This window comes from Pagrus pagrus (assembly GCF_965226575.1).
Source record: "Pagrus pagrus genome assembly, chromosome: 5".
Lineage (NCBI taxonomy): Eukaryota > Metazoa > Chordata > Actinopteri > Spariformes > Sparidae > Pagrus > Pagrus pagrus.
Genome location: NC_140189.1, coordinates 12,003,509 through 12,027,778, shown reverse-complemented (window position 1 = coordinate 12,027,778; position 24,270 = coordinate 12,003,509). Strand labels below are relative to the sequence as shown.

The window sequence follows — 24,270 nt, the reverse complement described above, 5'->3', positions numbered from 1 at the left end:
GCAATATTCTGACACAAATGTAGCTATACACATATCATTAAAAGTGCCATCATTAGGCCTATTCTTGTAGCGATCTACTAAACCTGTCATCCAGATATCATCAGAGTCACTATCTGGAGAGCTTGCCTTTTGCCACAACACACTTAATGGCAAGCTTATTTTCACTATTATTCTCTGTGGGCACAAACACAACTTTCCTAGAACACTCTTTCAAATGCATGTTAGTCAGCCTATACACTGCTTCCTGAGCACACACATCTCTGTTATGTAAATACACACTACCTAAACTTGTCAAAGCCTCTTTTGCACTAACATTGTTGTCCTTTGATGCTTCTCTCTGGGCATTCCCTAGCAACAAGCCTATCCTCTCTCTCTCTGCCTTAGAGATGTAAGAAATAATATACACAATGAACACGTACACATCCACAACAAATTGGAAATCCAAATTGGCGTTCCGACATTTCAATAGTGGCTTGCTATACTGATTAGCCCCAAGTTGCATTAACCTGCCTTTTTAACACTATGGCAGTCTTCCTAGCTATATGGTTATATGCACCCTCCAAAACACCTTGTTGAGTCCCTTACCTCTGCAACAAAGCCTCAATCCTAACTGTGCTATTCTCCTCTTCTGACACAGCAGTCTTGATTATAGCCATGATCTTTTCTGCCTCCTCTCGTTTCATACAAGCCACACTAGTCTGTCTCTTTACCACATGCACATGTAGCGGATTCCTCACACTTACAGTCATATTTCCAGTCTTCCTCTGCTGGGCTACGAGAAATAAATGTACACGTGGATGGCACTTTTGGAAAGTTAAACTGACAAACACTGTTGTTCTTTTCACAGCTTTTGGAATGCGTCTTTAAATGTTGCTGTATGGATTTGACAATGTCCAATAATGTGTCATCGTGTGCGGTAGCTTGCATGTTACATACTTGTATATAAATTCTACTATCTCTTCATCTGTGTTTTTATCAATTACTGGTGCATTCTCAATCCAAAACAAGCAATGTACATGTGGTGAACCACGCTGCTGAAATTCCACACGATAAAAGTAATCTACTATTTTGCCTAGTGGCTGTGAGGTGGACATAAGGACCTCCTTCAAAAAACAATGCCAGCGGAAATCAAACAGTCTCACTGCAGTGACTGGATTATGACGCAGAAGTTCACACCTCTCGGCCCACTCTAAATCTTCCACAGTCTGACCTGCCTTCCTGTTTCAAAATGCTAGCCAGTAAATTTTGCCAGCGCAAGTCAGCAGAGGAGAAGGAACAAAGCCGAGTAGGTAGACCTAGCTGACGAACACAAGCAACAAGGCCACGTGTGCATCTTGCCAAAAAGCCGGCGTACCTCTAATCGGTTTCAGGAAAGTATACGAACATCTTCCTCAAAGAATCCTCATGATTTACAAAATCTCTTACGCTTGCACCTACCCTCTGAGAAGCACCACTCTTCCCATTCCTTAATGTAACCCAGTAGATAACAGACACTATTGTGGTTTCCCTTCAAATATTATTTTTTTATTAATTAACCCTCTTTATTTTATTATTCTGTCAATATTAATTTTGCACACACTCAGTCCTTAATTGTTGCACTTTAAAAAGTAGATGCATGATTTGTAGGAGAAAGTAGTCCCACCCTCTTCTCGCGAGAGTTACAGTGCGGAGTGAGAGCGCAGAGTTAGTGCGGTGCGAAGTCAGAGCAGCAGTACGAGCAGATGAGAAACACGGCAGAGAAAGTCGATAAGAAGTCACGAAAACGGTGGTTGTTAACTCACTTATCAACACAGAATAACCTTGGAAAGTGTACCTACCTGAAGCAGAGAGGTGGTCGAGGACCCGTGGGTTATTGTTTTCGGCAGAGACTTGGTGAGTTGCTCAAGCTAACTAGCGCTAGCGCATGCTAACCGTAGTAGCCACATGGTGATTCAGCACGAGAGGGCAGAGAACTTGGTGACACATGAACGTGACTTGTCGCTACTCTTTACTGTGTGTTTTAAGAGTTAAAGCTGCATATTTTGCTCTGATAATCTGATGAAAACAAATGAGGTGTGCTAATTATTTTCCTGTGTGTGTATTAATTCTGAGATGCACTGTTTAGGATGTGTGTTAAAGTTGCATTTTGCTAATTTTCAGGTTATAATTCAATAGACATATGTGAAATGGTTAAAAAGGATTAAAATGATCATAATTCATGGTAAAAGGAGCTAAAATGATCGTATTTCATGGTTAAATAGCTAAAATAATTAATGTTGATTAAAAATGTGTATAAATGTATGGAAATACTTTGAGAAAAAAAGAACTGTACAGTTAAAAGAGATAATTCATTTAATCACTATTGTGTTCCAGTAGTGTGTTGAGATTTATGTATTGAATATGGCCATAAGAGAAGTTTGATGATTTTGTGTAGTGATAGCCCTGTCTTTATACAGGCTAGGTTTTTTGAGAACCCTCAGAAACCTTTAGATGTGGATCTGGATTCTCCTGGTTGATGGAGATGGCGAGCTAGTGAAACTGGAAAGGAGTAGAGAACCAGTACCTGAGCCTGAAGAGGACCTCCAGCCTTCTTCACCCTAACTGAGTGTGTCTGTGGTAGGACCACCACACATACACTTGACTTTTGAACCCCTGACTCTTTAAACTCTCCTGACTTGACTTACACACATTGATTGAAGCGCGCTGACATTCAAAGACATTCAAGGAATATTCAAGGACTTTCAAGGAATATTCAAGGACATTCAAGGAACGTTTAAAGGAACAGTTGTTCCTATTTGGACACTTTTATTTGGTTCTATGCTAAAGAGAGACTGTGAACTGTTGAGCAATCAGATGTCATTGCATTAAATTTTAATTGTATTTTATTTTATTTTCATATGGTTAATACAGTCAACTAGTTTCCAACATACCTCGTGGCTCCATTTATTTATTGTGTCTGTGAATTCCTCTTTAAACCCTCCTCTACGAACCTAGTCGATAGCCCAAAACTCTGTAGTACCTAGCCGGTTACATTAATGCTATGGATACATTAGATACAACCTGCTGAAGCTCAGACATGTATTGCCCAAAAAAGATGTACTCTACATTTTGTGCAAATCTACCATCAGCTTGTAAAACCCTGTTATTTAAATACCCTGACAATGTCAAATGATTAGACCTACTCTGTATTACGTCCCTGTGGAAACACAGGGAAACATTTCGCCTCATTTGCCTGATCTGACAGTAACTTTACAGGATTGTTAGATTCTGCTGGAGCAACTTTCAAAATGTCCTCAAAATACTGATCTAATGTTTCCTGACCTATATCCATAAGACATGTGTCCTGAAACATACAATGCTGCTGCCTATCATGCAGAAGGTCATCTTCAGGAAGTTCTGCAGATGCGTCCCCACACTCTGCATGACCATCAGCCTCCTGTTCTACTACCTCATCTGCCTCTTCTTTACAGTACTCATTAAGCCAGGCGTCATTAAATTATATATCTTTATGGTACACATTTTTTTCTTTTAAATATTGCAAAGCCTCCTTTAATGCGTATAGTGTCCACAAACTGATACTCATAATGCCCTTTATAAGTGAGCTTGCGCTTCAACTTAACATTTAACAAAGACCCTTCCATATTTGAACGTGTTGTCAAATATGTACATGCTGTGCTATTGTTTTCACATATGACAGTGTTTGATGTGCATTGTTCTGCTTTTCTTCAGGTGGAGGCACCAGTAGTCCCAGAGGTGTCTGCAAACGTGTCAGTTGTTACTGCTGCAACATTGATAGATGGCCAGGTGAGTTAGTGCACGTACTTGCTAGGTTACCATGACTTTTTGTGTGTGTGGATCACGACCAGAATGGTGACACACTACCAATTTGCATTAAGCAGTTTATGCCCATTTACAAAACAGACAATCACCATTACTGCCACAGAAAAACACAAACTCTCAATCAGACACGACACAAACACATTACAAATCATATGTGTACATTCACAACTACACAGCACAGAGACACTTGCAGGATAACAGCAGTAGAAACTTACAGAAAGACATATACTCAGCAGGCCATTGCGATTCATCATGGCCGACTGCCGCACCTCCGTCCTCCGCTTAGCTGCCTAGGAAAGCTTCCAAGTCTATCCACGCAGCATCTGAAAAAAGCCACAGCAAAATATTATGTAAACATGCATGCTGTGTCCACGACTCTTCCCAAACCCACTGTAACAGGTACAGTTAAGAAGCAGTAATGTACGCTCTGGCTGTACGAAAACTAACATAGTGCTTACCTTGCAAGATTGGAAGACAGATGAATGTCGTTCATTGAAAGAGTTCTGCAGGTTGCGCCAACAGAGCAAACATCTGGGGCCGTATTCCTAAAGATTCTTAGTGCAAAGAGTTGCTCCTAGTGGCCAAAGTCTAAGAAAATTCTTAGAATCATAGAATTAGAATTTCCCCTAAGAGTGAACAGTAGATCCTAGTAAAGATAAAAGCTATCCCTAAAGAATCCTAGCTCTTAAGAGAGCTCCTAAGGTGAGATCTGTTAAGAGCAGGGAAGAGGACTTTTAAGCGGCTTAGGAGTTCCCTAAGCAGAGGACAAAATGGCAGACGGAAGAGGCAGGAGAGATATTCTCCAAACACTGGTCGACAGTGAATTAATGAAACGCTACGGATTGGATTGTGCAGGAATCATGTTTGTGGTTGATCTCATTAGAGATGCACTTACTTCTCTAACCCAACACCACAATGCAATGCCACCCGAAATGAAAGCCAACCAACACTGCTTCATATAGGCCGGTCAGCACGCTCGAGAGATTGATGCGGATGCTATGGGATGGTCTCAAGCACTGTTCAGAGTACTCCACTTAAGAGCGTCAAGGCTCCTTCTGCTGCAGTAGTCGGACTCCACTGGTGCGGACCACATGGAGGGGCCTGCTATAGCAAGAGAAGGATGAAACACCCTGCTCTGTCCAAACTCACTCAGCTAAAAATATTTAAAAAAAACAAACTTACAATCCCCTACCTTCTCTTCGCGATTAATTTTCATTTATAGCTATTCTGGTCTCTCTCTCTTCCTTTACATTGCTTCATTTCCTTTTTTTACCATGCCCATACCTGTTTCTTATCCTAAACCTAACCTCCCCCCCTGCTTAATACCTAAACCTAAAAAGACTTGGTCAACAAAAAACCCAAACTCAAAACATTTTAAACAAACTATTAAAAAGTATAAAAAACTCTGCAATTTGGCCTTTGGATAGCTCCCCTTTCCCTTTTTTTCCAGCCATGACCACTGGAGGATTTTATCACTCTTGTCCAAACATTGGTGCAATCATTTTAGCGCACCACAAGGCATCATTTTTGCCACAATTTCAAGAAGATTCACTTCCATCTTTCTTGGCTGAGGCCGAAACACATTTAATCAAGATCATTAAGCCCTTCTGCCCCTCTGAAGAAATGAACTTATGCGCTCACTACAATGCAAAAACCTGGACATCTCCCACACTTGACATGCTGCGAGACCACTACCTTAGGGTTCTCAAAAATGCTGTCACCACAATCACATCTTTGCTGGTACCCGATGGGAACCGGGCTCTTCTGGTAGCAACCCGGAAGGTCCATGGACAAGCCATAAATCAACGATGCCTCCTTGGATGCTGCTCGCATCATGCTTTCGGACATCATGTCCCCATCTTTTCCTGTTGATAATAAATCACAGACTCCTTCTCCTCTTCCATCCATCCAACCATCTGTTCCATTACCTGAACCTTTGATAATAGAGGCACCTATTTCAGCTGAACAGGACCCTCTTCTCCTTTGAACCCATCTGGGATTACTGTATCACCTCCTCTTCCATCGACATCACCAATGTTGTTCGATGAGGGTCCTTGTATTGCTTACCCAATTCCTTTGTCCCCTGAAATAAGGGTTGTGAAACACACCGTTTGTAGTGATTCCACCCCACAACTGCCTCAAACACCAAATCCAGCTGAACAGCCCTTTTCACCAGAAAACAAAAAGACAAAGATTGGATTTTGATTCATTGGAGGATCATATCCTACCCTACAGGAACCCTGTGATGACATCCAAGTTGAGGCAACCTCGCCCACTTGCCTGAATGTACATCAAACAGAGAATCCTGTTCAACCTACTCTTAACAAACCATCAGGATCCCTGCGACATGTACCCCTATTCACACACCATCCGCATAACGGAGACAAGTAGAACAACTGGTTGCTTGAACCATGTAGAACACTGATCATCATGGGAACTTATCGCGACTTCCAAATCAAGTTGATTCGACTCGCTACCACCCCGCCTACAGCAAAATCTGTCCCATCTTAATGACTTGATCAAGTCAAAGGATTCTTCCATCCCTCGTCTGGAAAAAATGTCCTTTAAAACAACCGGAGATAACATACATTGGACACCGCCAAGAAGATGTCGAACCATTGGAGGGATTTTTTAGAGTGACGACATCATCGGAGCCTGGCCACACAACATATCCCTTTTCCCCGATTTCATTAACACCCTCAACAACCACCACTCATCTAATCAAACTCAAATATACAATAGACCCACACCAGGTGCTCACTAAAGTCTACTTTAAGGCCACCAACACACACACACACTCACTCCTCCATAAAGCCAGCTACCATCCAAAACACACATTCAAAAAGGCATAATAAAATCACAACTCCGTTTTCACCGCATCTCCTCCACAACTCCAGATTTCGAATCAGCCACCCAAACCCTCTTCCATAACCTCCGCCAAAGACATTATTCCAAAAGATTCCTTCGTTCCGTCAAAACTAGCACCTCGGCCGCCCTCGCTCCCCTGATGGTGACGTGACACCCCAGGTCCCAAACCCAAACCCAAACCCCAACCCCCTCCTCTGAAGAAGCCATAACGTGACGAAACGTCAGGAGCTTCTCTCTTGCACCTCTTGTGCTTTTTAACCTAGTTGCTTAATGTCTTATTGACGATTTTAAAATTCAATTAGTCCTTTGTAAACTTGCTGGGGAAAGAAAGAAAATATATTTGACACATTGCATTATGCACATTTGCATGGTTGCATTTTTTGCATACTTGCACTTTTTCCCAGTTGTCCTAGAACAACATAAAAGGATATCTTTTAAAACTGATATAGGACACCAGACTTTCCACATAATTTCTTTTTTTTGCTTGCAGTGGTTGCTGTGTGGTGTTTGCGAACTGCGGATTGGCAGCCCCCAACTTTGTTGGGCCCGCATGAAGCCAAAGACAGTGAACTCAAAAAGTGTGTGTTTTTAACAAAGACTGAGGTGTGAAATTGGCAAGTAACTGGTATTCCTGTATTGGTAATAGAAATCCTTATGACAAGTGTATATGATGCAGAGAAATCCATCTAAACAGTAAAAATTGTGCATCTTTCCATATAGATAAAATAATAAAAAGGACTAAACAGAAAATAAGCAGCAATTACACCTTCTTTTCTTTCCCTTGCTTTGTGTATTGTGTGCTTTTTTAAAATCCACCTTGAGATCATGACTCAAAATAAAAAACGAAAAAATGGGAGACCTATAATGGCACCACACATCCTTGGAAAATACAGGCAGAGTACAACATCCAGAACCCATTTCCGAACAGAGGCCAGAGAAAAGCTACTTCAAATTACTACAAGCTGTACACCATGTGGAGGTACTGGACAGGTTCCAGCAGACCGGTGAATTCCCAACGGGCATGTACAGACAAGTCCTTAAGTTGACAGCTTTTATTTAGCCTTCCTCCGCCAGTGAGGAAACCCGTGCAAAAGTAAAACTCAACACCATCAGTGGATGCAAACTAACATGCTGATTCTCAAAAATCACTATAATGAAGTGATAGCATTAAGGTTAGAGAAGAAACCTCCATTTGATCAGGTAGCCTTTCCAAATGCTCAACTAATAGTTCCTCTCATCCACTCTTCCAGTCGACTTACACCGAGAGTGAAAGCAATCTTACAAGAAATGAATACATACATACAAAAAGAACTATAGGACATTGAACAGGGTGGATGATGGCCTTTTTAGGGTTCACGTACATGACCCGGTCCATTGGACGGCAGAGACAGCCACAAATATTTTCTCCTCTTGGATGGAACAATTAAACTAATCCCTGGGGGTTCGAGATCACTCGCCCCCTTGGGATGTGAATACACAATCTAATATTATAAATCTATCACTAACTTTTGCTTTACAGAAGGCTGAAATAGAACTTCTGGAGAAAGGCCTTTTTTGTTCCAACCCCGCAGACGGTGGACAAGGATGAGATGCAGTGAGACCTGCACCGCTATCACAGGACCCTGAAATTGTTGAGCCATTTTGATTTTACCACAGATTCCTCCCCGGATCCATTTACCTGATCCTCCGGATGGGAACCAGCTTGTGAAACGGTGCCGGAACCCATCCAGGAGTTGATCATACGTGACGGCCGGGGTTTGGCGAAAATGAAGACTGGCCGGAATGGTGATGACAACTTGTCTAGCCCACAGAGAAGAGCACTGAATTCTTTAAAATGCAACCAGGACATAGTCATAAAACCGGCGGATAAGGGGTCCAAAATTGTAATCCTAGATGGAGCCCAATATCTATTGGAAGCAAATAGACAGCTCAACAATGCTGCGCACTATGAACCTCTCTCCCACTCTCTACAACAAGAGACACAGAAAGATCTGTGGTATCGTGACCAAACTATACGAACAAAAATACATCACGGCCAAACAGAACATTTATTTATTTGGACCGGATACGCCACGTCCACGGAAATTTTTATCATCTTTTGCCCAAGATCCACAAGGACCCAGAGACTTGGATGGTTCCGTCTCGAGTTCCGTCGGGAAGACCAATTGTGTCAGATTGTGGGAGTGAATCATATGCGGTGGCAGAGTATATTGATCACTTTTTGAACCCTTTATCACAACAACACCCGAGCTACGTAAAAGATACGTATGAGTTTGTTAACAAAATAAAGACTGTGGTGGTCCCTCCGGGGTCAGTGCTCTTCTCTGTGGACAGACTCACTTTATACTAACACCAAACTGGGCCTGGGGGCGGTGAAACAGGTCTTTGACCAAAATCCAAAACAAAACCGACTGGATGAGGCCCTCCTCCAACTACTAGAACTGAGTTTACTCAGGAATGATTTTGAATTCAACAACAAAAAAAAAAAAAAACACTATCTCCAGATATAAGGGACAGCAATGGGAAAGAAGTTTGCCCCAGCATATGCAAACATGTATATGGCAAACTGGGAGCATACCGCCTTTCCCAAATGCAACTACCTTTACTTGATATGCGGTATCTGGATGATATTTTTGGAGTATGGCCTCATTCAGAGTCAGAGTTCAAGGATTTTATCCAAGTTCTAAACACACACCATGAGTCCATCACGTTAAAATACAATTTGCAAAAAGAAAAAAATTTAGTTTTTAGACACTCAGGTCTTTTTTAATCAAAAATCAACGAGATCAATGGAGTTTGGGGACACAAGTATTTTTTAAAGCAACAGATACTCATGCCTTGTTCCATCGAGCCAGCTTCCATCAAAGGCATACTTTCAGGGGAAAGTAGCTTTTAGAGCCAAAAGGGAGCGCAAGTTCATAAGAAGTCCCGCCCGTTTTGGGAAGACCCTGCCCAGCTTTACGATTGACTGCTAACCCCGGCCTATAAAATGAGATCAAGCCCTATATAGCCTGAGTATTTGAGGCCAATTTTCACACAACACTGAGGACGAGGAGGGAGACAGACAGACACACACCCAGAAAAAAAGAAAACATTAAGGCCGTAATTTCAAGGTTTTGGATGGCGCTGCACATGAGGAGATGCCCCGTGTGCCGAGTCAGGTACGGGAATGTATCCGAACACCTCCGGGATGTCCACGGAGTCACGGACAAAATAGAGAGGAGGCTCCTCAGCTCACTGCAATCCGGACAGTAAGTAAAAGATTTTCAGAGAGGCTAGGGAGGTTCGCGATGACTGTGCGGTGCGAATTTATGACACTTTTTTCGTTTAGATATGGAGGACCACTCCCCTGCCACGGTGCCGCGGCCAAATGTTTGTCCGGCTGGACAGGCATCTAACAAAGGTCCACAGAGTGATGGTGTGTGTGTGTGTTTTGCTGGCCAAGTACTCGCACACTTCCAAATGGCAATCGAATTACGTGTTCTTTGTTAACAGGATGAGAGGAAAAAAGCAGTGATGAATGCGGCAAGACGCAGCGCAATCAAGGAGAGGTTGAAAGCGGTCCGCGGAGAAAAGGACAGCGGAAAGGCTGTCGAGGGAATCCGGCTTCTCCTGCGTGACCTCCGAAAGGAGCTTAAAATGCTGAAAAATCGAGCACAACGCGAGGAGAAAAGCAGAGAACCTACAGAGACCAAGGGGCTTCTGGAGGGTCTGGTAGGGAGATTCAAGGCGGTGATGTTGGGCTCCAATCCCGGCCGGAGGGGCACATCAAATGTGAACCAACTTGTGGCGATCGTCAAGGTGTTCCTGGCTTACATGTGGGGGAGAGAAGGCCCACCCTCGCTGAGTCTGAGGTTCTTAAAGGACACGGAGAGAGTTATATCGTACGTTTTCTTGGGGTTTGGTAACCGTTTCCATCGCTGCGTCATTCATTCATTCCCGTTTATTCTTTGTCTCAGGTGGGTAAAGGAGCTGAGGAGGGAGAAGGTGGCTACAACCGTCAAGCACTACCTGATCGACGTCAAGAAATTTCTGTCATTCCTCCGGGAGGATGACTTCCAACAAGTATGGGCGGGGTCGGGTTATTTTTCTCCAGGGGTTCGGGCTCTGTCAAGAAGTAAATGACTCTGGATGTGTCTTTTTTTTCCCCCGCAGGTTTGTCTTTCACAGATCCAGATGCTCTCCCTCGAGAGGATCCTTAAGAGGGAGCTTGCTGTCCTGGGCAAAGAGATTGTCATCCACCGTCAGGAAGTGCATGCCGAAAAGAGCAGTAAGTATGACTTTTTTCCTTTAATATTCGTTATTTTATGTGTAACTTGTCACCGTGTAAATCGTACGACTCTTTGCTGTGACAGAAAAGCTTCTGACAGCGGAGCAGATACGCACGGTCAAGGAGTCCGCTGCCAAAGAAATCCCCGAGAGTCTCAGTAAGTGACCGAAAGTGCGGGTTATAAGCCGTAATCCTAAGGTCTTTCAAAAGGTCCGTAAATGCGGGTTTAAAGCCGTAATTATGGGTGTTTTTTTTCTTCCAGAGAAACTACAGAAATACCCCTGCAGGGACACCTGCTTAAGGAAATGCGTGGGTCTGCTGGCGGGCTACTTCTTCACCTTAAGCGGCCACCGAAAAGGGGTCCTCGTGTTCCTTCTCGAAAAGGATCTCCACGAATTGACAAGAGCGACGACCACTACGTCGTATACATGAGTAAATGTTAACTTAGCTGAGCATCGGGTGTATTTTTACGGATTCCATCATCTCGGTTGTAACACGGTCCATCTTTTTATGTCGGACGCCAGGCCAAAGCGCACAAGACTGCGGCCACGTACGGAAGGGCCAAGCTGGCCCTTACCAAAGCCGAGTACACCTGGCTAACGGACTTCGCGAGCTACGGCCCTTACTACCGGGCTACAGCCCCGAGGTTCCCACACTTTTCTTTAACTCTGCCGGTGGGGAGCTGGAGAAACTGGGGGCCATGGTGACAGACGTCTGGCGCAAGGCCGTCGTGCTGGACGTCACCATCACTCGGATCAGATCGAGTCTGTCAACTCTGGTAAGTTCACGGTTGTTTTTTGCTTTTTTTACTTGCTTTTTGGCGGATCGGATCGGGGTCGGGGGCCGGTGCTGAGCTCTGTTTTACCTTTCCCTAGGCCCAGAGACGTCTGGAACCCTGTCAAAGGAGACAAGTCACCAGGGCCATGTGCCACAGCAACTCGACCTCCGACAAATTTTACGTGGGAGAAGAGAGCGTGTCCGAGGCACACGCGACCCGAAGGACATTAGACCAGGCACTTTCTCCTCCTTTACTTTTCTCCTCCTTTACTCCTCCCCCTCCCCCTCCCTCGCCTGAAGCTGAGCCCTGGCCAAAAAGGATGCGTATGGCATCCAGCAGTGTCTCGGACTGTGATGAGCCTGCACCTGCACCGCCACCTGCCACCAGGACATCCGCCTCGACACACGACCTGAAAAACAGCATCAGAAAAGCATTTGCCGGTGTCTGGCAGGAGGTGATCACCGAGGACGTGGTAAATATCCTGGTATTTACTATGAAAAATGTCATGTCGTGGAAATTATTCATGTAATTAAGACGGATTTCGTTTGATCCTTAGATTGCTGGAATTCTGAGCCGGGATGATGAGCTTTTGAAGCAGTGCGCACTCCTTAACCTGCGGAAGAAAAAGGTCTCCGAGTTGCAGAGCTCCAGGCTGAAGACTCCGGGAAGACTGAATACATCTGATGCCACATTCAGTCCGACCTCACTTGCTGCTTCCTCTAATGGCTGTTTTGCAAACAAGCTCCCGTATGAAGGAAAGATCGCCGTTCGTGCTCGTACTCACCCTGCTGCTCCTGATGTCGTCGCCCTCCGTCCATGAGGGCCCGTGGCAAAGTGACGGTATCTTGAAGCCTCAGCAAAACTCTGAAACAGAGGAAGCCATCTACGACGAGAGGGATCCTTCTCTCCGTCGAAGCTCTCGCCTGGCAGGCAAAGGTAACGCCACAGATGCTCCACTGATCCATGACTGGCCGATTCCAAAGCTGTTGGAGTTTCTGTTTGCCAACGATGTTACCGCTCCAGCCGGAGCGTCACACCAGGAACTGTTCGCTTTATTTCTAAACTGCGCTGGGTTTCAACCTCCGCCCCTCGATCAGCTTCCTGTCTCTGCTCCTCGGAAAGCCACGGCAAAAGGCAAACACAGCTCCCGGAACTCAGCAGTCGCTCCGACTCCAGCCGCTGCCCCGCCGGCCAAAAGAGCTAGAGCCCCGACTTCGGCAGTCGCCTCTGCAGCTCCGGCAAATGACGCCATCATGGCAGCGCTGTCTTCCATTCAGACGTCCCTTTCCAGCATGAACTCCAGGATCCAGACCTTAGAGGCCGCAACCGCTTCATCTTCCAGCTCTTCTCTTCAGGCTGCCGTGTTTACATCCCGGGAACCGGCTGCTTCCTCCTCGACGCGGGCCGATGACGTCATTCCGACACCCCTCGACGGCGTCTCAATCCCACGCGGAACTCTGGGAAGTGCAGTCCCAATCTCCACCGATGTCCCATTCTACCTTCCTGCTGCTGCCATCTCCTGGAATCTGAGAAGCCAGATCAACCAAAGGTTCAACCAAAGGCTGGACTGGTCCGTGGTTGACCTGGCTCTAATCAGCAGGCACTGCACTGGCCGCCAAGCTCTTTCTTGCTCCATTTGTAGTTCCTTCTCTCACTCTTCCGATATATGTCCCAAAGCTGCAGCTATAGTCCATGTGCCGCCAGGCCCAAAGACCCACCCCCATCTGTTTATTGTGGTTTTATACTTATTTGAATATTTGGATTAAAGAGTTTCTAGATTTCTTCCGTTTGCCATTGCTTTAAATTGATATTTAAAATATTTGACATTTTTTTCTTAAGCTTGTGGTCAGAGATTTTGTGGCAGTACTGGCTGTAAATTGCTTACAGGCCAGCCACACCTACATAAAAATATGAACAAAAAACATGTAAAACTAGGGGAATGCCCGATGTCCACTCCTTGTTCAATAAACCAACAAACAAATTCCTCTTCTGGCTATAACAAACAAGCCCCAGGGAAATAAAATGGTAAAATGAATAGGGGCTTGGGTTTTAAGGGGTTCCCAAATAAACAAAGTTTCCTCACAAGAAAGATGTGGGCAGCCAAGAAAACAAAATAGGGCCTAAACAGACCAGAGATTATGGCTAACATTCTAAGGGGGAATAAGGTTCTCAATGGGTCAGGGACAGATTCAGACTGAGAGTGAGAGCCACCGGTGTGTCATTTCCCACCTCTCTTAAGCCTTTACAAAAAGGGTGTCATCACACCATGATTGGCTGGGAGGGAATGCCCCAAGCTGCTTCCACTCCTCAATCAGGAGTCAGTCTCCTGCCCTGCGCACAGGTGATCTGAATCCCCTGCAATTAGTCATGAGGGATTTGGGAAAATCAGCCCAAAACAAAGAACAATAGCAAGTCTCAAACAATTGGACTGCTACACTTTATTTTCTATAAAATTTCAAGCTCACCTCAGTGCAACGGCCAGTCTCTGCTTGGGTTCTATCGCAGTTCTGTAGTTGGTAAATGTCTGATGAGTTCATGGCCAATGAGTGATAGGTGCTCATCCATTTGCTCTGCACTCATCCGGAAATAAAGATGATGGCGTTGACTGTCCAGCCGCAGTTATCAAGATGATAAAAATCCCCTTGTTGACGCCTGTGCTGGTTCAGTGGATGGACCCAATGCAAGCTCCTTCTCCTTCTACCCCTCTTCCGCAGTCTTGCAAGTAGAAAAAGAAAGGCTATTGTTCTCCTCCTATGAACAGGCACTGAAATATACAGAATAATTTTGAGAATTATGATAATATTACTGTGTAAAAGCTAAAACACATTCACTTGATTATTTTCTCTCATAACTGGACTATAAACTGCAGCAACTTTGTTTTAGTTAATGTTTTCCTGGTGCAGTTTTATATCTTGTCTGTTGGCTGTAGCTAAACAAGTAGGCTAGGACAACAACAACAATAATAGGTAAACGTTATCAACATAGCACTTTCTAAACAGATAGCAAATCTAACAAACAGTAAATAAATACATTAAGAGCATTTATATATTAGGGTACTTACCCACGGTAGAGAGACAAATCCAAATCCACAGCTGTCTCTGTTCCCGGCACTCAACTTCCTTGTTCAATATTCATTTGTACAAGTTTGATAAATGAACAAGCCATAACAGTTTTTAGGCAGCATCAGCTGTTGAAGAACAAGTTCACGCAATGTACATTTGCATTAGCACAAGTAGGACAATGAAATTAGGATATACCCCCTAAACTGGCATTTTCCATTATACAACATGAACAAGTGCAAATGAATTATACTTCATGCACAGACCCTCACAAAATACACCATTAATCAGTAGACCACCGAGGGCATAATGTCTGAGCTTTCATATCTATGATAGCCAAAGTGATACCATGTACTGCAGTTTTCATTATCTCAATTAACTAATGACATGTTCTAAATCAAATCAGTTAATTGGTAATGGTCCGCTAACGTTGGAGTCCTTTAAATTCACAATAACAGCACACTGAGAACAGTACCCAACAGCAAAGACCAACTTAAATGCATGTTCACCATAATATTACAACTGCTGTCATCAGTTAAGTCTTATATTCACCATAAAATGGTCTGTCGCAGGCAGGTGCTAGCACTACCATGTTAACCTGACCAGGTGTTTAAGCAGATCCCAGAACAGTTTCTATGTAGTAAGAACGCTTTTTTATGTTAAAAACTGGGGGCACCCATTAGCTCAGTTGGTAGAGTGGGCGAGAATCAGCTAGCAAAATCTCCTCCTTCAGCTGACAAAAAAACTACCATAAAAAATACAATTATTTCATATACTTAAGTCAACACTGTTGCTTTCTTTACTCAGGCCCTTAAATATGGCCCAGCTAGCTAGACTGTTAAATAAAAATGATTGGTCACAGGTAGGTGTCTGCTACCACCACCATGTTAAACCGGCCCAGTGTTTAACCTTATTCCAGAACAGTTTCGTTCTTATGTAGTAAGATTGCTTTCAGATAGCTAGACAACTTGTGTAGTTTTCCTTACCTCTCTGTTTTTTATAGTTGTCCATTGTGCACGTGCTGAGGTACCCCTTCATTGTCACCATCTTGCTATATCTCGTCAATTTTCAGAGCCTTTCTGAACACTTGAGCAATGTTAAAACAGCTGCATGTAAACCAAGGACTCTATATTACATCTGGACACAGCCTTGGAGGCAGAGCCCCATTAATTCCTATGAAAACTGCTCAGTGGCATTTTGAAGCCAAGAAAGCTCAACTCAATTCTGATAGCCCAACCCAGCTATCAGAATATCCAGATCTTCATTTAACTGATATATACACTACCAGTGGACTACACATATAAAAAGTTAATTAACAAAAAAAAATTAACAAGTATAAACTAAATATAGTATTATATAATTTTGTATACGTATACTTAAGTGTAATTTAGTTAAGTTTATCCGTGATAACTACGTGAAAAGTAAACTAAAGTAAAGAATACTTTCTTTTTCTTTTTTTAAAGAAATATACTACACATGAATCAACTTATCTGTGAGGGCATGTCCTTTAAGCTAATACATTGTCACAGCAGGGTGTCCAACAGGATTTTATAGATAAGGCATCCTACCCCCTCTAAAATAGAAGAAGAAATGTATGTAATGATACCCAAAACTCACACTATATCATCATCATAAATAGTCCAAGATATATGCATCTCGAAATTAGAAAAAAAACAAAGAAAAAGACTACTTGAACAGTGTCCTAAAATTAATTAATCTGATGTGCACAGCATTTATTATCTGTATACAATTGGGTTTTACTTATTACTTGTAGTACTTGTGCTTTCTTTCAATAGTAAAATAAAATTAGCTGGCCACAACAAACAGACAGCTGCAGAGCTGATACAGTGGATTGTGAGTTGTACACAATGCCCGGCAACAGTGTCTCTGGGCTTGCTTCTTCAAGCAGACAGGCCGGGTAGCAGCAGGGCAGCCTGCCTGTCTGTTCTACCTAGCGAGACTAGATATACTCTTGCAGTGAAGAGCGGCTCCGGAGGATGAGTGTGATCTGCTCTGGGCAGATTGACATGGCTGCGGGACGCTGCTGAAACGTGCTTTGGAGCATCTGGTGAAAACACAAGCATTGTCTGGAACAACCCTGCAATCAGCACTGGTAACCGTGTTTTCTTGAGCAGTATGATTGCGCCCTCCGCTATTCAAAAAGAACTATACAATCACAAGGAGAGATAGTAGAATGCATTCATATTGATTTCCCTTTATGAGCAAAATAACTATGTGATATGTTGGTAGATATTGCCACAGTCCCACAATGGCATCATAACAATGTTTAATTGTGATGTCATGAAATTCCATATCGTCACATCTGTAAAACTGACAAAAAAAAATCCACCTTTGCATGTTGTCTAAAGCCTGGCCAGCTACCTTCTTTGTTTTCTCTCTGACTGTAATGAAAACTTGTAATCATGTTTGTCATATGTTTCATTCCTTCAACTTTATCTGCTGAAAATGACAAACAAAAGCAATTTTCAATTGTCAAAGTAACTTAACCCTAAATCCACATTTTTATTATCATGACTTTATTACTGTATCAATCGATTGTGGTCCACTCTGTAGTGCTCATTGCAACAGCAGTTCTTTGTCTTTTTTCAGACAACCAACTTCTAGACCCCCGAAAATCAATGAAAAATGATGGGCCACTGTGGTCTGTGTAACACTCGACTATCAAAACATAAAAGCAGGAATCAACTCAGTGGTGTTGAGAGTGTGGAGTCATTTATAAATGGGTTGAGGGATGAAGTTCATGCTATACATGGTAGATGTTTATAGTCCTGCTTACCACAGAGACATGTCCCCTATCCCTTTACTCTCTGGCGCATTTGTAGTAGGGCGCTTCAAACAAGTACAGCTCAGACCTACTGTTTTGCTGTCAGTGGAAGGAAGGCTCATTCAGTTGCAAATGACCGTAGTCTGTTGAGACAGTGGAGTCACTGTCACGGCTTGGGCATACGCATGAATGAAACACAAGATGGTGTGGATGACTGTACTACCAACACTCCTCCAGACAGGTGAGTAATGATGTAACTAGACAGGGGAGGAGACAGAGGAATGTTAGAGCAATGACAAAACATTGTTACCTGACTGTCATCAATGAAGGCAGTTCAGGAAGCCAGGGATGCTGCTCCACATGGAGCATGTTTGCATTTGTCAACTGTGGTTTGCCTTGACAAGGAAAGTTCAAGAGGGAGGGTCAGAGGCATGTATGGTCTCAGAATTAGAACTCCAGTGCAGTTGTTAGCCGTGAAAACATGTTTTAGAAGAAACTACCTTGCAAAAAGGGCGCTTAGCCAAAAGATTGTAGAAACCAGTAAGAGCAAGTTACAATTTTAACGTATCCGACTACTAAAATCCCATCCCCTCCCTCCCTCCCATAAATCAATCATCTTAATAAATCACGTAGAAACAAGCAAACTAGCCATCACAAATATACAGTCCGAAAAGGCTACACAGAACAGCATTTACTCTTTACTGCTGTAGGTGTGTGCTTTATGCTAATGTTAGCTGCTAATGGAGGTTGTTGCTGCCGCAGCAGTTCTTTTATTGGGCTCAGGGGCTGTGCGCTTTGTGCTACTGAGTTAGCAAGCTGCTGAACAACAGCTACTTTCATTCTTGTGCCACTAGCTTGCTAATAGCTTTTGCAATACATCTGTAGCTTTGTGAAGGACTCTGGTCATGTACAATGAGTTCAAAAGGAAGGTAGCTGGTCCAATCTTTCCATACTGACTGAATGAGACGATTGGATGGGCTTATTAGAGGCCTGCAACAGCCACAGTTACTGTTTTTTAAAAAAAAAAATGTGTTTGTAAGAACATTTTATTTATTGATTGCTGTCGGGGTGTTTAGAAAGAAATACTAATGTAGCAAAAAAATGCTTCTAGAATTACTCGCCAAGCCTTCACATGCCAAGCTTTAACAACTCAGACAATTGAAACATTGAAACATGACAAGAAGGACACACCAGACACTGTTTTTTTTGTAAGAGATCAGTGGGAGTCAGGCGTTCAAAATAAAACAATTCTTAAATCAAATCAAATCAAATTTTATTTGTATAGCCCAAATTCACAAATCACAGTTTGCCTCAGAGGGCTTTACAATCTGTACAGAGACGACACCCTCTGTCCTTCGCCCCTCGATTTGAGTGAGGAAAAAAAATGCGGAAGAAACCTCAGGAAGAGCCACAGAGAAGGGATCCCTCTCCCAGGACGGACAGACGTGCAATAGATGTCGCATGTACAGAGCAGATCAACGAGATCACAATGTATACAATTATAATGGATGGTTATATAATAGTGTTGTATCATAGGCAACTGGACATGTTTCAGTTTCCTGAAGACATTTCACCTCTCATCCAAGAGGCTTCTTCAGTTCTAACTAACTGGACGGGAGCTGCAGGCTTTTAAGCTTGGTGTGGTGTGTCCTTACAGAGTCGTTAAGGACACGTGTGAGCTCTGACTTTCAGAGTTGTTAGGGCCTCTTGGATGAGAGGTGAAATGTCTTGAAGAAACTGAAACACGTCCAGTTGCCTACGACATAGCAATTAGTATTACAATGACCTGGATGACTGAAAACCTTCATCAACAAAATACAATATGTTGTATTATGTATGTCACATGATTTTTTAAATAAAATCTTATCTCTAAATCTCTGTACTATCTGGGATAATACAGATATAAGTGGTATTGATGTGAATGGAGAGGAACACAAGTTGTCGCTATACGCAGATGATGTCATTGTGTACATCTCCGATCCTGAAAAGAGTGTCCCCAATTTAATGAAATGCCTTGAAACATTTGGACTTTACTCTGGGTACAAAATAAATGTGTCAAAAACGGAAGCACTCTCTATGAATAATTTGATTTCTCCTCCAATTGAAAACCTCATTTTTATTCAGATGGCCTATGGAGGGCATTAGGTATTTGGGAATAAATATACCCCCTGATTTAAATGAATTAAAGTTATATCATGTCAATTATGTAAAACTAGTAGAAAAAATTAAGAAAGACCTAAACCGCTGGGCTACACCACCCCTTACATTAATAGGCAGAGTGGAGACTATCAGAATGAACTTACTCCCACGATTTCTCTTTCTTTTCCAGACATTACCAGTTGCTCCTCCTAAATTTATGTTTATTCTTATTGACCGCCTCATCTCACGATTTGTATGGCAGGGCAAAAAGCCCAGGGTAAGATATAAAGTATTACAATTGGTCAAATGTAAGGGGGGCTTAGGATTGCCCAACTTGAAATATTATTGGATAGTGGCACAATTAAGAGCAATGACAGTATGGCTATCAGATGATAAGAATACAAGATGGCTCAATATGGAAAAGAACTGTAGTATTAATATACCTCTATCAGTGATCCCTTTTACAAGGATTAAAACAATTAGAGATTTGAACAATTAAGAGCAGAATTTAGCCTGTCAAAAACAGACCTTTATTGATACCTACAGTTAAGAAGCTTTATATCTGATCATCCAAATAGGAACAGATTAAAAGAGCCCTCGCCCTTAGAACAAAACTTATCGAAGATCCAGGAAGGAATTCACATACAAAAGCCGATAACTAATTTATATAGAAACCTGACCCTAATGACAAAGGATAATACCTGTTATGTGAAAAAAAAGTGGGATACATAGCTACAACAGGAGGAAGGCTGGATAGAGATTTGTACTCAGATACATACAGTTACTAATGCCAATTCGTGGAGAGAGTTTCAATGGAAGATAGCAAATAGATTTTTTAGAACACCTGAAACTATGGCAAAGATTAATTCAAATAAGACAAGCATGTGTTGGAGGGGATGTGGTGAAAACAAAGCAACTCATTTACATATATTTTGGCAATGTCTATTGTTAGACAACTTTTGGAAATCAATTTTTGTGACTGTGAACAAAGCACTAGAAGTTGATCTGGTAAGAAACCCTCTGATAGCTATTCTTGGGATGAAACCAGAAATCACTTTCAACAGGACAAGGATACATATCCTACAAATAATACTAATAGCAGCAAAGAAAGAAATTACATTAAGATGGCTTAAGCAGGATCCCCCCAACAACGCTGAATGGGTAGCAATCCTAAGAAATATTTACACAATGGAAAAAATCACATATATGTTATGATTACAGAAGGAAGCGTTTATAGAAAGATGGTTACCATTAATGGAGGTGGTGGGGGAACAAATGGATTGATAATTCAAAAAACTTTTATTCATTCTATTTTTCTAGAGATAGGAGCTGGACCATAAGGGATATCCAGAGGTGCATGATGAAGATATGTATGTGCTGATATAATTTAATTGATTAAGTGTATTTAGGCAAAGAGAATTTATAACCCATAATTGGTTTGTTTTATTATTTTATTTTTGATATATAGATATTTATTTGTGTTTGTTTTTTTGTTGTTGTCTTTTTTTATTCGTTTATTTGGTGTTTTTGGTGTTTCATAATTTGTATTTATTTATTTTTTGGTGTAAACAAACTTATGCTGATTGTTTGTCTATTTAGACCACTTGTAAAATGAACTGTCCTACAGGGTGTTGAAATACTAAGGATGTATAAGTGGATGTGAGGAAATAATAATAAAAAAAATCTTAATCTGTAAAATAATTTACAGAGCAGAAAATAGAAGTACAAGTAACCTCAACAGTACACTTATGTACAGTGCTTGAATAAATGTACTTTCTTTCCATCACTGACTGTCTACTACCTTGTTTGACCACAGAGTGGCAGTAGAGGTTTACTAATGTGTCCTAAGCAGCAGATACAGCTATAAAACTATCTCGAATGCAATTTTTTGCAGCATTGCAGTCCAATCTCTCTCCCTCTCTCTCTCTCTCCCTCCATCTGTATATGTTTCCTTCTCTGTACCTCCCTTTCTTTTTCCTTGTCTCTGTCTCTCTTTGTCAGTCTCTGTACACTTACAGTGCAGCCCTTCTCTCTGCAGCCATTTGTGATCTTATACAGCACAGATGTTACTGGCCACAAGTATGGACATGGTAAAATATGGAAAAGCATGTTTAATGGATCTGAGATGGAATGGGTCTCTCTGTGTGTGTGTGTGTGTGTGTGTGTGTGTGTGTGTGTGTGTGTTTTGTCTCCTTCTCTTCCTGCTGCAGTTTGCTGGTGTCATACATCTTGTCCAGCTGGGCTCTTTGCCATTTCTAGCGTCTATATTCTATTAAATAAAGAGTCAGTGCAACACTTAGTGTCCTACTGTACACAGCGTGACATCTACATCGTGTGTCTATGTGTGTGTATGCCGTGACATACCTACCCATTCCATCCCTCTCCCCACTGTTTATACAGCGTATCCAGCAGTGCTTATTGTATAGTCGTAGATTATGTCTGTATCCTTTTACAATAAGCAGCATCCACTAAAGATATTCATGTGTTCCAGCTTCAGTAGATGGGCCATCTGTTAGGAAGCAGCTGTACAACCTCAAGTCATGTGAAACCCATACTGAAACACAAAGTGCAAGTGAAATGATTTCATTTAGTGTGCACTTAAACTTGTGTGTTTATTGTGACAATGGCTATACAGATAGGTTTCATGTTGATATGATGATATGCCCCCTGGTGGCACTAATGGAGGTTGCGAGTATTTAGGCATTTACATGTACATGAAGACGCTCATTAAACAGCACGATTAGTGCACAGGTGTGATTTGGACTGGTCGCAATAAAAGGCCAATCTAAAATGTGCAGTTAAATTTGAAAAAGGAAGATTTATTAGGTAATGTTAATGTGTTTTTATACTTACTTTTGCTCCCATGACACTTACATTGCTTGCATACAATTGACCTTGTCTTATACACTATCCCTGATTAAATAAATCATCATACTGAGAATGATATGTTTATATATTGACTCATTCATTAAAGGTGCAATATGTAAGAATTGGCCACCTGTCCAATTCACACTTAAAAACAAACTGGGGGCAGCATATTACCAGAGTAACCACTAAGTGCTGCTAACTGCAGCTGCCAACAACTAGTTATGTTCATTAGCCTTGCATCTAGTGGTCTGTACTGGAAGCTGGGAGCACCAGGGGAGTGTTAGATTGTTACACTGCTAGCACAGGAGCTTTGAAAAGGGACAGGATGGGGCTACCTGGTTGGCATTTTTTAGTAGATATCCCTGCAACACAATACATAGAAATCATAACGTCAAATATATTATTTTTTTCACAATCTATTGATAATTGTAGTTAATTCTGGAATGTTTTCAACTAAAATTCTTACATATTGCACCTTTACTGACCATTCTAATTGTAGACCCTTTGAGGTGTAATTGTAGCAGAAGCAATGTTGACACTGATAACTTGACGTCCCTCTCCAGTGTATTTTGATATTCCAGTGATATTCCATAGTCTTTTCCTGGTAATGTTGATGAGCCACACTGTTTGCCAACTATTTTTTAACACATAACTTAATTTTGTGCTCAAAGTCACAAAATTTAAGTTGTTGCTAATATGGAATAATGACGTATAACCAGTAGATTCTGGGAGTCATACCTCATCCTCCAATAGGAGTTATAAAAGCAGTGTGGCTCCTTTTAAGAAATAGGGCAGTGTGTAGTGTGTGAATAGACTCAAAGACAGAGATAGCTTATGGTAGCTAACATTAGCTAACTTTACTTATACACTGGTCATACCAGACAAATAAGACCAGGCTGTTAGGCCCATGAGTGTATTGAATTGATCAAGGCAGTGTTTTATTTCTTCTGAGTTTAACTTTTCATTTGTAGAAGGAAGAATGTGTAATTTCTTCTTTCATGACTTTGACATGACATTGTCTTGCTATATGGCTAGGGCTGATAAGTTATTCTAGTTTGATTCTTTTTTTAATAAAAATCTTCTAACCTTTGACAACAATCAATAAATCAAATGCTCAGACTAATAAAAGGGAAACATTCCAATATCTGTGGCTGTTGCAGGCCTCTAATCGTCTTATTCGGCCCGTATGATAACATTGGACAGGCGACCTGTCGGTCTACCTACACACCTGCCTGCTTGCATGCGCACTGCCATTTGCACTCTGCACTCATTGCAAATGACCGGAGGCTTCCACAAGGCTACACGGATGTATTGCTAAAGCTGTTACCGAGCTAGTTGCACAAGAATGGAAGAGAAAGTGCAGCCAAAATGTTAGGTGTTTTCTTACATGTGAGTGAGACATGAGGAAGTTGGGTATGGTTAGCAATGACACTGATGTGCTGTGCTCACAGTACACAGCCTCTGAGCCTGCTCTTCAGCAGCTTGCCAACTCAGTAACACTAAGCACACAGCCCCTAAGCCAAAGAGAGTGGGCAGCAGCAGCAGTGACAGACTATTGTTCAGCTGCTAACTGAGTAGCACAAAGCACACAGCCCCTGAGCCCAATAAAAGAGCAACACAGCGCAAAGAACTCACCTACAGAAGTAAGGAGTAACAGTCACATTGAGTAATCTTTTAAGACTGA

At 42.1% G+C, this 24,270-nt stretch overlaps 2 protein-coding genes across 6 annotated transcripts; both read left to right on the top strand.

The window, feature by feature from the left end:
- Nucleotides 1-1,707: 1,707 nt before the first annotated feature.
- On the top strand, nt 1,708-11,562 carry LOC311257555 (uncharacterized protein). Of its 5 annotated transcripts, none has more exons than XM_084353233.1 (10): nt 1,708-1,872; nt 2,436-2,595; nt 3,709-9,938; nt 10,019-10,105; nt 10,183-10,571; nt 10,647-10,752; nt 10,843-10,957; nt 11,043-11,114; nt 11,220-11,389; nt 11,482-11,562. In XM_084353233.1, the coding sequence occupies exons 3-9, from the start codon at nt 9,828-9,830 to the stop codon at nt 11,387-11,389; spliced, it is 1,050 nt and encodes a 349-aa protein (XP_084209359.1). In that variant the 5' UTR covers nt 1,708-1,872; nt 2,436-2,595; nt 3,709-9,827; the 3' UTR covers nt 11,482-11,562. The 5 variants fall into 5 exon arrangements, with proteins under 5 accessions (XP_084209359.1, XP_084209362.1, XP_084209360.1 ...); XM_084353236.1 differs by having other exon boundaries at nt 3,709-3,783; nt 8,207-9,938; nt 11,220-11,489; XM_084353234.1 differs by having other exon boundaries at nt 3,709-3,783; nt 7,178-9,938; nt 11,220-11,489.
- On the top strand, nt 11,423-13,520 carry LOC311257556 (uncharacterized protein). Its single transcript, XM_084353238.1, has 3 exons — nt 11,423-11,735; nt 11,833-12,207; nt 12,292-13,520. Exons 1-3 carry the CDS (start codon nt 11,658-11,660, stop codon nt 12,553-12,555), a joined length of 717 nt encoding a protein of 238 aa, XP_084209364.1. The 5' UTR covers nt 11,423-11,657; the 3' UTR covers nt 12,556-13,520.
- Nucleotides 13,521-24,270: the final 10,750 nt, after the last annotated feature.

Excerpts from the sequence above, each read along its gene's own strand:
- LOC311257555 (XM_084353233.1), top strand. The coding sequence starts at position 9,828 with ATGCCCCGTGTGCCGAGTCAGGTACGGGAATGTATCCGAACACCTCCG. Across the intron at positions 9,939-10,018 it reads AGCTCACTGCAATCCGGACA|ATATGGAGGACCACTCCCCT; the intron begins GTAAGTAAAAGA and ends TTTTTCGTTTAG. Across the intron at positions 11,115-11,219 it reads AGAAATCCCCGAGAGTCTCA|AGAAACTACAGAAATACCCC; the intron begins GTAAGTGACCGA and ends TTTTTCTTCCAG.
- LOC311257556 (XM_084353238.1), top strand. The coding sequence starts at position 11,658 with ATGGTGACAGACGTCTGGCGCAAGGCCGTCGTGCTGGACGTCACCATC. Across the intron at positions 11,736-11,832 it reads GATCGAGTCTGTCAACTCTG|GCCCAGAGACGTCTGGAACC; the intron begins GTAAGTTCACGG and ends ACCTTTCCCTAG. Across the intron at positions 12,208-12,291 it reads AGGTGATCACCGAGGACGTG|ATTGCTGGAATTCTGAGCCG; the intron begins GTAAATATCCTG and ends TTTGATCCTTAG.